General features: G+C 32.4%; 1 protein-coding gene across 1 annotated transcript in view; it reads left to right on the top strand.

Annotated features, from left to right (window-relative positions):
• Positions 1-14,102, top strand: part of LOC115874467 — a 56,831-nt gene that overhangs the window by 7,851 nt on the left and 34,878 nt on the right. The window contains exons 3-6 of the mRNA XM_030889616.1: positions 1,751-1,895; positions 1,955-2,206; positions 9,497-9,708; positions 13,694-13,833. Of these exons, the coding sequence (XP_030745476.1) occupies positions 1,751-1,895; positions 1,955-2,206; positions 9,497-9,708; positions 13,694-13,833 (749 nt within the window). The remainder of the gene's footprint in view (positions 1-1,750; positions 1,896-1,954; positions 2,207-9,496; positions 9,709-13,693; positions 13,834-14,102) is intronic.

Genomic DNA, 14,102 nt, shown 5'->3' with positions numbered 1-14,102 from the left:
ACTTGCGAGGTTCGAGCGTTGCGTCCCTGCACAGAGACGGATTGACAAAAAATGAGTGCCTTACTGTGTGCTGGTATTGGTTGTAGTAATAATTCAAAAAATTGTGCTTTGAGTTTTTTTTGAGAGTCATTTGTGATCATGTTTGTGTTCAGGTTAATTTTCTCATGACTGATTACTACTTAATAATTTGATATTATTCTCATTTAAACTTCAATTTTTTTGTCGATTTTACTTTTGACAACCATCCCTTGCTTGCTGTTTAACGAACTGCACCATCATTGAACAAAAATTTGCTAGTACGGTAAGTACCGGAAAAAGCTGGAAATCCCGGTTCCTTAGAAGCATGGTACCGAAATTACCGGTTCCGAAAAACAGCTCCGATTCCGGAAACGTTATAACGTACCATATCCGTGAATTGCCCGTATTTTGACCCCAGAAATATGAGGATTTTTCTGCGCAATTTTTTTTGAAAAAAAAAATCTGGGAATTCTTTTGTTTTTAGTTAAAAAAATAATTTCTTGATCATATGGTAACTAGGGTTCAGAACCGGAAATTCCCGGTTCTTTTGAGATATCAAAGAACCGGGCCTTGTTCAATGTATTAGTTATCCAATGAAAATCACCTAACCAAGATATTACTATAAAACAACATTAATGTTAAAATTAAACTTGTTGAAAAAATTAAAAAAAAGTTGTAGAAAATCTTTGAAATAGATAATAATATAAAAATATGTCATTATATATTTTTTTCGTATTTCTTCCCATCAGAAGATTTTCAGATACAGAAGAATTGCAAAATAAAAACACTAAATCACCACAATATACCAAAACACTTTTACTTTTACACTGGACGCGCGTTTCGCTAACCATGTTAGCATCATCAGCAGATGATTATAAACTCTTAGTTTATCTCTCAGTTCGCTAACCATGTTAGCATCATTAGCAGATGATTATAAACTGAGAGATAAACTAAGAGTTTATAATCATCTGCTGATGATGCTAACATGGTTAGCGAAACGCGCGTCCAGTGTAAAAGTAAAAGTGTCTCTCAGTTCGCTAACCATGTTAGCATCATCAGCAGATGATTATAAACTGAGAGATAAACTAAGAGTTTATAATCATCTGCTGAAGATGCTAACATGGTTAGCGAAACGCGCGTCCAGTGTAAAAGTAAAAGTGTTTTGGTGTATTGTGATTAGTGTTTTTATTTTGCTGTGTAACACCAAAGGTTCCAACCCTCAACTGTAATTTACAGAAGAATTGTTACTTACACGAAATGTGAAAATATTCTGTTTTCAAGCAAATTTTTACTCGATGATCATTTATTTTATTTTATTGTGAACTCATATTTTCCTAAATACATCTCTGTGAAACTATGGCGAGTGCCACGACTATACTTTGCCTAGTTATAGATCACGACTATACAGCTACGTTAATGGTCACGGCACACGAGAACAAGGTCATATAAAGTGGCAGAAAAAGAACAAAGGATTTGGCAAGGAGTAAAGCTACTAGTTTCCTTATACTATGGTAATATCAGAGATTAAGAAATTATACCGTGGGATTTTCAACATCTTTTTTTTGCGAAAAAAACCTCATAGACGTGTTCCTGGGGTCGAAATATACCACCCCTGAAAATATTTGCACTTCTAACTATTACCCTTGTATATATATTAACAAGGCTATTACTATTATTCTAACTATTAGTATTGTTGGAGTAGAATCAGAATTCTATATTCTGCTTACTGTAGGGAGTGGAAATCAAAAATAAACTTAGAGGATAACGAGGCAGAAGACTCGATGAGCTACGATCCAGTTGATACATTTTACAAAGCAGATGGGCCCGATTGTGTTGATGACAATACCGAACTTACCATAGCCCATCCTATGATACTGGTACGTTTTCAATCTCTACTAATGCATAATAATCTTCTAAAAACACGTAAAATTTATAGGGTATGGTAAATGCTGTGTCCAGATTAAAACCAGGAGCATTAACCTTAACTAACAAGGCCATTAAATCAATTTGGTCGAATCCAACATCGATTTTTGTCACGGTTAAGGCAAAGGATTTGTTGTTTGATGGCATTGTTATCAATTGCGGAGTTAGTGATTTCGCCGGTAAAGCTGTTTGCACGAACTTGAAGAGCGAACCATCTTTAAAGATGGTAAATGAGAATGACGTGGCATTTTCTCTGATAGGAGCAGTAAGTATATTTTAGAAGTTGTACAGGGTGGCGCCTCACATACGCCGCGGAGGCTCCAAGGAGAACGACAGTTTGTATTGAAATAAAATTTTGTGAGCATATGTAGGTTAATACAGAGCACTTTTTAAAAATATAGAGAGTTCTACAGAGTGTCTCCAAAAAAAGTTACATATCAAAGTTGTGTTTTTTGTAATGGTAATGTAACACCCTATATATTAATTGATCTTTGGATTCTGGGAGAAAAATAAAGGTGAGTTTTTATAAGACTCGTTTTATAAGACTCTTTTATATCACTAAAATGTAAGATTTTTGACATATTTAACATTTTGTAGAAATAAAGAACAATTTTTAAATTACAATAAAAGCTACCTAAATTGGAATTTACCCGATATAGCCTAATATATAGTTAAAGTAACTATTGTACTTTAAGTCAAATTAAAACTTCATCCAAAAAGTTATACAGGATGAGAGAAAATTAATATTGAACATTGATCACGTTTAAAAGCATGTTACTGTCTTATTTTAAATGGAACACCCACTATATTATTCCGATATTCAATGGAGAATTTATGTCTCTCCAAAATACTATTAAGGTTGCCTACCCCTCAAATAAAGATTTTCCTAGATATTTTCATTTACATGATTTGATCCGAGTAGATCTTTATTATTTGATAAAATCAGGTGGCTGTGATATGTCTGACGTTACTTCAACATAGCTGTCTAATTAGTCCAATTTTAACAACTAGTTATCATTTTGTGTCAGTTAAAACAAAAAAATTTCTCAGAAATTTGCCGAAAATGCAAACTTATCCTACATCAGAGTGCATCAGAGGGATTGATATGATTCTGTTAGTTGGTGCATGTGTACTGTGAATGCACTGTACATTCACAAATTAATAGAATACTTAATGGTCCTGATTTTATCTAGTCTGATTTTTTTTATGGGGATATGTTAAAGACAGTGTTTACAAAACTCAACCAACTAGTGTAGACAACATGAGAAAAAATATTGTAGCTGCTTTTCAAGGTAGAACTCCACATGCCTTTTAAAATTAAAAGATCCTTTTGAAAAGACAATCACTTTCTGCAGTTAACAGGAAAGGAAGCATTTTGAGCATTTGATTTCATCTAGCTAATTTTTGTCGCATAATTATAGGTTTATATCTAGTTTTAATTCTGTAATAGTTAAAATGTGTTTTAAACGTGTATCTTTTTATCACCCTTGAGTATTTTACTATACAATCTTTAATTTTTGTTAAGTTAACAAAAGGTATGTCACACAGCCACCTAGATTTTTTGAAATAATAAAGATTTACTGACGCAAAATCATAAAAATTAAAATATCTGGAAAATTTTTTGTCTGAGGGGTACGCAACCTTGATAATATTTTGAAGATATATAAATTCCCTATTGAACACCAGAAAAATATACTGGGTGTTCCATTTCAAATAAAGGACTAACTTGCTTTTAAAAGTGACTAATGTTCCATATTAATTTTGTCTCACTCTGTATAACTTTTCGGGTCAAATTTCAATTTGGTTTAACATACAATGGTTACTGTAATTAAATATTAGGCTATACAAGGTCAACTAAAATTTCGGTAGCTCTGTTATCGAAATTTAAAATTTACTCTTCATTTTTCGCAAAATGTGAAATATGTCAAAATCCTTAGATTTTAGGTATATGCTTCTTTAATAAAACTCACCTTAATTTTTTTCCTAGAATCCGAAAATCAATGAATATATAGGGTGTTCCATTAGAAAAAACACAACTTTGATGTGTAACTTTTTTTGGGGAGACTGTATAATTCAATATATTTTTATAAAATGCTTTCACTTAACCTACATATGCTGCAAAAATTTCATTTTGATATAAAGTACCGTTCTCCTTGGATCTTCCGCGACGTATGAGAGACGCCACCCTGTATAATAAAATAATAATCCCGCCCTCGATGACGTAGCTCGCTGTAGAAAATAATGTCCAATGTTGCTGTTTTTTTTTCTGTTTAACCCTAACTGGCGTGGTGGGGTCTAGCGGACCCCAAGCACTATTTAAACTTCAGTAAAATGTTTACGTTTAAGAATTAGGCCTCGCCGCGCCATTTACCTTTAAGTTAGGGTACCAATATGCAACTGTTAAGGGCGCACTTGATTTTATCAAGTATTGTTCCTACCAGCGGCGGCCAAAGTTTCATTGGGGTCTGTGTGGCACCACCACGCCGAGAATATTTCTTTATTAGGATGGTGGGTAGTCTAAAAAGTGTGCCTCACTGGGACGCTAATTTTGAGGAAGCATTAATTGAGTGGTTTGAATAAAGAGGCTTAAGTGAAATGAAGATCATCGAGACACTGATTTTTCTCCGAAAAGTAACCATAACTCCGATTCTGAATCTCTTACTTATAGAAGAGAGAAAATTGAATAATCAATACCAGAAAAGAAAGAGGTGTGGTATATGTCAACCATATGTCAACGAAGAAATTACAAAAAACAAAAATCTCATGAATCAAATGTGCACGATCCATGTGCGGCAAATGCAGATCCTATATTAGCATGAACTGTATTTAAAAAGTTATGTATGTGTACAGGGTGGGTCAAATTCGACGCTTTTAAATGGAAACACCCTTTCTATAGGAGATAGACGAAAACTAATATCGGTGTCTGGAGCTCAATTATTATCAAACACATGATGGTGAAAACTGCACATCAATATCTGTTACCGTTTCGGAGTTACGGGGTGTTTTTCAAAAATGTGCATTTTTAAGAAATCACTGTAACTTTTTTGCTATGGAAAATTTTGTATTTCTATGAAAACATTTCCAAAGAACCTTTTTACGTAGAATTTAATGGTTTAAGTATAATTTTTTTAAAATTAATAATTTAAGAGTTATCAACAGAAAAAATGATTTTTTATTTGGGACACCCTCTATATTTTTAATTAACTTAAAAGAATTTAAAATTACCTTTCCAAAAATATAGCACACTTGATATTTTGTTATAATCCCCTTCGAAATACAGAATTTTTATATGTTCGCCACTTTTAACTAGTAGGCTTTGGACCACTTATTGATGATATGTATGGAATTCGAAAACATATTTTTCCAGCAAAACGACGACACACCGCCTCTGAACGCTGAAGTTATCAGCAAATTTTTGCAGCCAATTTCAAGAATAATTGGATAGCTAACCAAGACCCCAGCCGTTGGCCGTCGAGGCCGCCTGACTGCCCATGGATCTAATCCTATGGATATACTCGTATTTGCGGAAGAATAAAGGTTCCTTATTCTTCCGTATAATCTAGACAAGAATTAAAAATACTTAGCAGTTATAAGAGGGTATCTTTCACCCCCACTGAGTTAATGAATTCCCCGAGAAATTTTCAAAAACTGCCCCGTCTGTCCACAACAGAAGACGGTCCATATGTCAAACACCTGTAGCAAAATCTCATGTCTTGGTTTGCTATTTATTTTTATTGTAGATTACAGTTTAAATATACATATAATGCATAGTTTATAGATATAGTTTAAATATGTTGATGTTGGTTAAATACATTTTAAATTGTTATAAAATTCTGCATCTTTTATAGCAAGTATTATTTTCGTTTTAATTGATGTTCACAGCTAGAATTTTTTGCATTACAGCCGGTGCCGTTAAAAGCCTACTTATTTAAAAGCGGGCGAATTTTTATATACTCTATATCTCGAAGAGGAATCGAGGAAAATATCAAGTGTGTTATATTTTTGGAAAGGTAGTTTTAAATTCTTTTCAATAAATTAAAAATATACAGGGTGTCCCATATAAAAAATCAAATTTTCTGTAGATAATTCTTAAATTATTAATTTAAAAAAAATTATACTTAAACCATTAAATTCTACGTAAAAAGGGGCTTTGGAAATGTTTTCATAAAAATACAAAATTTTCCATAGCAAAAAAGTTACAGCGATTTGTTAAAAATGCATATTTTTGAAAAACTCCGTAACCGTAACTCCGAAACGGTAACAGATATCGATATGCGGTTTTCACCATCATGTTTTTGACAAAAATTGAGCTCCAGACACCGATATTAGTTTTTGTCTATCTCCTATAGAAAAGGGTGTTTCCATTTAAAAGCGTCGAATTTGACCCACCCTGTACATGGTGGACCATTTTGGTTGTTTCTATAGGGTATCTAGGAAACCGTAAGAAATATTCAAATTTTGATAACGCAGTCTCGAGTTCTTTTTTTGAAAAAATCACAATGGCGCAAACGGATCGTGGCTATCTTGATCGGTTTCAAAGCTACAGGGGGATTCTCAAATTTTGTACTTTTTTAAGATGTTCGATAGTTTGTTTATTTCAGCAACCACGAAAAAATGAATTATACATTCTAAAGGCACTTTTCTGTGTAGAATGCAGTGGCGTAGTCAGACTTTTTTCGAAAAAAATATTTTTTTAGATATTAACTATATTTATGTTTTTTTTAAATAGATATTTGTATATTTTTAAATTTCCTGATTCAGCTTGGCATGGACTTTTCGAAAATATATAACACTCTATATTTATTTTCACTATTAACCTCAACATTTCACATTTTTCTTAAAATATCCAGTTAGTAGTAGGCCGCGCCGAGTAACAAAGTAAGGCTGATTCATGGTACACCGGGCCGTACCCGAGCCGGGCACGGACGGGGCACGGACGCGCTCTGGCGAAGCTCGGCCCGTGCTCGGCTTAGCATGAATGCATACGTATAAATAACATTTGACAATATTTGGCCGTGCCTTCACCGTCGCACGGCCCCGGCCCGTCACGGTGTACCATGAATCAGCCTTAAACGGTTTTCATGGTGATCGGAACATACCTTTGATGGATGCGTGACATTTCATTTCACCAGATTGAAGCGTGTGCCTTTTAAATAATAAAAAAATAAGTAAAGAGATATTAACTATACCTATGTTTTTTTTAATAGAACCCCCTGTATATTTTTAAATTTCCTGATTCAGCTTGGCATATCTAAAATATATAACATTATATATTTATTTTCACTATTAACTTTAACATTCCAATTTATTTAAAGATATCGACTTTCCTTTTGGTAGGTCATGCCAAAGAACAAGCGAATATCTACTTTCAAGTTAAGCCGGAGTCTCATGCATCCGAAATCCGATGGTACGACATCCGAAATTTGAAGTTATCGTGTGAAATAAAAAAAGCCTGTCACATATATCCGAAAGTTCGTTCGGAAATTTGACAGTTTTGATATTTAGACCTGTCATTCCTATGTATTATTATTATGTATTATTACATGTATTATTGGAGAAACACTTATAAAAATAACTTCCTCGCCAAATATCCCGAAATTGCCCACTTCCCACTAAACTTGATTTTAAAAACCAATGTTTTCAAAAAAAGTGATGTTAAAAAACACACGATATCGTACAAAAGTTAAACAAAATTTAACTTTATACGACGTCGGACAATTAGTTAAAAATATCGGATAAAAATTGGTGTCGACATATTTCGACCAATAGGAGCACCGTCGGATCGTCGTGTCATCGGATTTCGGATGCATGAGACTCCGGCTTTACCCCATGTATTAGCAATTAAATAAAATCGAACAATACGATGCATATAAAAAATAAGTGTGACAGAAACAAAAGAACATATTTTAATACAAACTCAACAGGTTACTTCAATAGCGCTTCTCAGGTAGCATAAAAAAAATAAAAACACAAAGACTACATTAAATGTTCAAACTGCTACCTATTATTATCTAGACAAGGTTGGCACCGTCTCCGCACCCCGCCGGCGCCGCTAACAGCATTTCGAATGTATATGTTTGTTACACTTTGCCCAAAGCCACAACAAAACTTCTCTTTGTAATTCTTCTAAATATTCTATCTGCATTTCGATAAATTTCGTTTTTAGAAAGCCCCAGAAAAAGTTTAAGGGGTGAGTATCAGGTGATCTAGACGGCTAGGATTAAACTATTTTTAACCTTTTAAAAATGGCTGGGGTTGGTTGCTCGCGCTTAGGATAAATCAGCTGCCATTTGCTTATGTTTGTTAGACTCAATATAACATTTTAACATATTATATTTCTCAAAATTTTTAAATTTACTTATTTTTATTATTTAAAATACACACACTTCAATCTGTTGAAATGAAATGTCACGCATCCATCAAAGGTATCTTCCGATCACCATGACAACCGTTTACTTTGTTACTCGGCGCGGCCTGCTACTAACTGGATATTTTAAGAAAAATATGAAATGTTGAGGTTAATAGTGCAAATAAATATAGAGTGTTTATATTTTCGAAAAGCCCATGCCAAGCTGAATCAGGAAATTTAAAAATATACAGGAGGTTCTATTTAAAAAAACATAAGTATAGTTAATATCTAAAAAAATATTTTTTTCGAGAAAAGTCTGACTACGCCACTGCATCCTACACAGAAAAGTTCCTTTAGAATGCATAATTCATTTTTTCGTGGTCGCTGAAATAAACAAACTATCGAACATCTTCAAAAAGTACAAAATTTGAGAATCCCCCTGTAGCTTCGAAACCGATCAAGATAGCCACGATCCGTTTGCGTCATTGTTATTTTTTCAAAAAAAGAACCCGAGACTGCAGTATCAAAATTTGAATATTTCTTACGGTTTCCTAGATATCCTATAGAAACAACCAAAATGATCCACCCTGTGCATTCAAGGTTTGCAGTTTTGTTGAAAATAATATATTTTTATAACTTTAGCTTCACATTTCAGTTATCATAAAATGTTTTTAATTTCTATAGGTTTCTTAGGGAAGTTATATTTCTGTTGTCAAAAATTCGTAAAAATGCGTTTTACTTTATTTTTATGTCCGTTCTTATTAATTTATTGAAAATGAATGAAAATTGTTTGTTTACAAGTTTGAATATATTGTAAACAGTGTTAAAATAACAAACTTTTTATAAAATCTCTTCATCATTTATTTTCAACTGAAAAACGCCATAAGCGATACAAAAATTCACATAATTCAATATTTCAGTTGGGGGTTGGAACCTTTGGTGTTACAACAGCAAAATAAAACACTAAATCACCACAACACACCAAAACACTTTTACTTTTACATCGGACGCGCGCTTCGCTAACCATGTTAGCATCACCAATCAGCAGATGATTAAAACTAGGAATAAAACTCAGTTGTAATCATCTGCTGATGATACTAACATGATTAGCTAAACGCGCGTCTAGTGTAAAAGCAAAAGTGTTTTGGTGTATTATGGTGATTTAGTGTTTTATTTTGCTTTAAACAGGCATGTTCTTATTTGTAGAAAAATGCTACGCCTGGTAAACGAATTAAGGCATACAGAGGTGTGAAAAACTACCAAGACGTCGGTAGAATCATAACTTTCGATGGCCAACCAAAACAAGCGATTTGGAATGTATCAGAATGTGACAAAATCGGTGGTACTGACGGTACGATCTTTCCACCTTTGATGACAAAAGAACAGGGTTTAGCATCATTTGCACCAGATCTATGTAGGTAAGAAATAAAATATTAAAAATATAATAAAAAATTTAAAAAAAAATGGCGCCGGGAGGCACGTACCGGGTGGCCAACTAAGAATGGACGTCGGCTTTCTCTCAGAAACTACTTATCGTATAACATTGGGAGAAAAACTTTAATAAGTAAATCGACCAAGAGAAATCGCTGGAAATTATCTTCAAGTTCGAAAAATGTCCGCTAGGGGGCGTTTCTCGGATATCAGAAAACAGGGTTTTTCTCAAAAATATGCAGGTGAACAGGTATTTTAAATATTACTATTGTAATCATCGAGAAATTTGTAATTTTTTTGATATAGAGTGTATAAGGATAACTCTGGTTTAGGTTAACCGATTTAAACAAACTAGGGCTCGTTTAAAAGAGCTTTTCTTCCTTAATGATATCCAGTATAAATTTTGTTTACATAATTTTTTTCGTGATAGCCAGAGGGCGCTGTTTGATATCATAACAGATATATTGCATAAAAAAATATAAATAGGAGGCTCTATTTCTCTTTGCACAGTTAAATAGAGCACAAAATTTTGAAAATATCAGCGCAAACCGTAACTTTCTATCTTGTCTCTAACCGGAGATATTAAGAGAACAAATCATGTTAGGCTGCCGCTTAGGATTATATGGTCTAAAAATGAGAGTAGTAGGCTAGGAAACAAAAAGAGCTAAATTGGTTACGTCAAAAGATCAAAACGTTTAAGTTCAGTTTTGATGATTTGAATTTCGGGCGTTTTCTTTAAAAAAATGACATAAATTTTTAATGTAACATTATCGTCCATGTTTATAATGTTTATGTAACATTATCGTCCATTCACATAATTTTTACGAATTTCTTGGTTAATTATATGTAGGTCAGATTAAAATGACCATATATCGGACAATCAATAATTTTTTAAAAATTTCTAGGAATTTTGTGCCGCCATATTGCTTTTAACAATAACAAATTTCGTATGGCTGAAAACTAGGGGTTTATATCATGTAACGTCATTTAGCTGTTAATCCAAATTCGTCCTTGATTTCACTTGTTTTCGTGTTTTACCTGTTGTTTGTGTTGTTTATTATTATACTATAAAGTTTATGTCGTTTGGGTCACTTTTCATATAGATCCGAAGTTGTTAATCTTAACAATATGCACTACTGGTCCAAATCTACCTTAAATGCAAGTAGTTCAGCACCAAGACCGTTGGTCGGTACATGTTTAGGCAGGAATTCTAGGATGGCGAATAATTGGACTTTTTTAATTATCTGAATAAAATGAACTATCAATAATTTCTAAGAGATTAATTGCCAATTTTGTTAGGGGATCCATCGTGATGAAATTGCAATTATTGCAATTTCATCAGCATGAATGCAGTTGGTGTAGATGATGCAGTTGGTGCAGCTTGGTCGCTTTTTCTGCTAGGAATGTGTGGGACTTCTTGGATACGACTTACTTTAGTAGATAGAGACGCTGAAGCGGCATATTTCTGTGGCCAGCTGTTAATATGCCTGGGTTTTAATATGTGAGGTCCAATTAAGAACGATCATGAATAAATAACAATTAAATGGTATTAAAATGAAATTAAAATATACGTTTTGATATTTTGACGTAAACAATTTACCTCTTTTTGTTTGCGACCAAGCGGCAGCTTAACATGATTTTTTCTCTTAATATCTCCGGTTAGAGACAAGATAGAAAGTTGCGGTTTGCGCTGGTATTTTGGACATTTTGTGCTCTATTTAATTGTGCAAAGAGAGATATAGCCTCCTATTTAAATTTTTTATGCAAAAGCGCAATATCTGTTATGATGTCAAACAGCGCCCTCTAGCTACCACGAAAAAAATTATGGAAACAAAATTTACACTGGATATTATTAAACAAAAGCTCTTCTAAACGAGCCCTAGTTTGTTTAAATCGGTTAACTCAAACCAGAGTTATCCTTATTTTAATAAAAGCTAGTTTAACCTTCCCCCACCACTTTATTTTAAAAGATAGAGCAAAACAATCTATATCAAAAAAATTACAAATTTCTCGATGATTACAATAGTAATATTTAAAATACTTGTTCACCTGTATATTTTTGAGAAAAACCCTGTTTTCTGATTGGCTATCAGAGAAACGCCCTCCAGCGGACATTTTTCAAACTTGAAAATAATTTCCAGCGATTTCTCTTGGTCGATGTACTGATTAGAATTTTTTTCCCAAAGTTATACGATAAGTAGTTTCTGATATACAGCCGGCGTCCATACTAAAATATGTTAATAAAAAGTTGGTAGGCAGTTGTTTTAGTTTCAAAGTAAAGGAATTTTTCCAATTTTTTTTATCTCAAACACTGCGACTTTGACTGATTTTGATGTTATTATTACAAATTTTGTTGCAAATATTATTCCTAATCTTGTTTCGCTAGCTACTGTAATTTTGAAATTACTGTAATAGCTACTGTAATTTTAAAATTTTTAATTCCCTCCCATACCCCGTACCAAACCCCCCACCCCCGCCAAAAACTAATGGCCAGATTCTCGGGTGCCACAGTATTTTTGTGCCAAATTTGGTTAAAATCGGTTTAGCGGTTTTTGAGTTATCGTGTTACAGACGGACAGACAGACACCATAAAAATATTTTGTATTTAGGTCATTTATGACCCAAATAACTCATTTTGAGTGAAATTAAAGAAATTTTTTTTTGCCGATCTTAATAGCCTACCATACCTGTTGGTATGGTCGGCTAAAAAATAGATAACAATTTCTAATTTTTGTAATAAACCAGGTATATCGATTAAAAATAAAAATAAAAAATAAGTTGGTAAACCCAATTTTTTACATCATTGCTGTTATTAATTTAAACAACGTAATGAACTAAAATGCGAGTTTGTTCAAATAATGCTTTCAATAAAACCACGTCACTGTAAAGTTTGTAAAACAAATAACTATCGATGATCATTTCTTTTGGATCAATGCTTGCATTACATTTATTAAAAACTGACTTAAACACTTGTTAAAAATTAATATTCAAATAAAAAAAAACATAAAAGTTTAATCAGTAATTAAGTTTCTGCAAGTTTTTATATCAATTCAAAATTCAAAAACCGGCAGAAATTATTCATTGTTTTCTTTTTTCGCTCAAACAGTTCGTTATTAAGTATTTTTTAAATAAAAAAGTTTATGTAGTAAGACAAGAAAGACAATAAAATGTAAAGTAAACAAAATATAAAAATTAAATGCACGTAAATGTATGAATTTTTATTTTACATGTTAAGTTCTTCCATATTAGCTGAAAAACTGACTTAAAAAAATAGAGATGCGGACTAGATATAGGTACCAGGTACCTGAGTAAATCGAATTTGTGAAACAAAATTAGAAAATTAATAAAAATGAGTAACTTATTACCTACTTTTTTAAAAAATATTAAGTATTTATTATATTATTTTAAATTTACTGATCATTTCAGCTGGTCATTAAATAAGGAATTACACAACTTTGATCTTTGAATTTGATATAATAATTTCTAAAACATTTTTAAAGTGTAATGCCTGAGTTAAAAGACAAAATTGTTTATAAAAATAAAATTGTTATACAGAGTGAGTCTTAAATAAGTACAAATATTTTCAGGGTTGGTTAGGTTAAGTCCAAAATAACCCAGATATCTTACTTGGTAAATAAAAAAAAATATTTTTTGCTTAAATTTTGAGAAAGACTGGGTCTTTTTCTGTTTTTTCTTATAACTTTAATCTATCTATGTTGCCATAATTATGAAGATATCACATTTTTTAACTAAAAATTAAAAAAAAATCATTTTTTTTATTTTGCCAAAAAAAACTCATAGACGTGTTTCTGGGGTCGAAATATACTGCCCCTAAAAATATTTGAACTTATGTAAGACTCACCCTGTATAGTACTTATTAAAAAGTACATTATGACTATATAATTTCAACTCTTCCGAATATCTACATTCTATGAGGAATTTCAGATTACTTAACAATTTTTTGTCTTACAGATCTTTAGTTGCAAAATTTGTACAGAAAGAAAAATATAACGGAATACCTGTAGGATTATACAGTGCGGGCCTAGGAGACCAGTCCAAAAATGCAGATGAAAAGTGTTTTTGTACAACACCAGAAACTTGTATGAAAAAAGGTAATCTAAAATGTAATAACCATCTTGTACTCAATCTTATAACTAAACTACCATAAGTAGCATAATACCTACATAATATGTTAATACGTGCAGCATAGAAAACCTTAAATTTGATTTTTTATTCCCCCAGCAGAATTAGACATATAATCATATAAAAAATAAATATTATTTTTACGTGGCGAATCTCCCCACAAGAGATGGAACATGTTTTTGAAACACCTTATAGTATACAGGTTGTTAACTCGACAGTTACTTATAGGGGAACAGAA

The sequence above is a fragment of the Sitophilus oryzae genome, unplaced genomic scaffold, assembly GCF_002938485.1.
Source record: "Sitophilus oryzae breed Bouriz unplaced genomic scaffold, Soryzae_2.0 scaffold_1297_pilon_pilon, whole genome shotgun sequence".
Classification (NCBI taxonomy): Eukaryota; Metazoa; Arthropoda; class Insecta; order Coleoptera; family Curculionidae; genus Sitophilus; species Sitophilus oryzae.
This window is presented reverse-complemented; position numbering and strand designations above follow the sequence as displayed.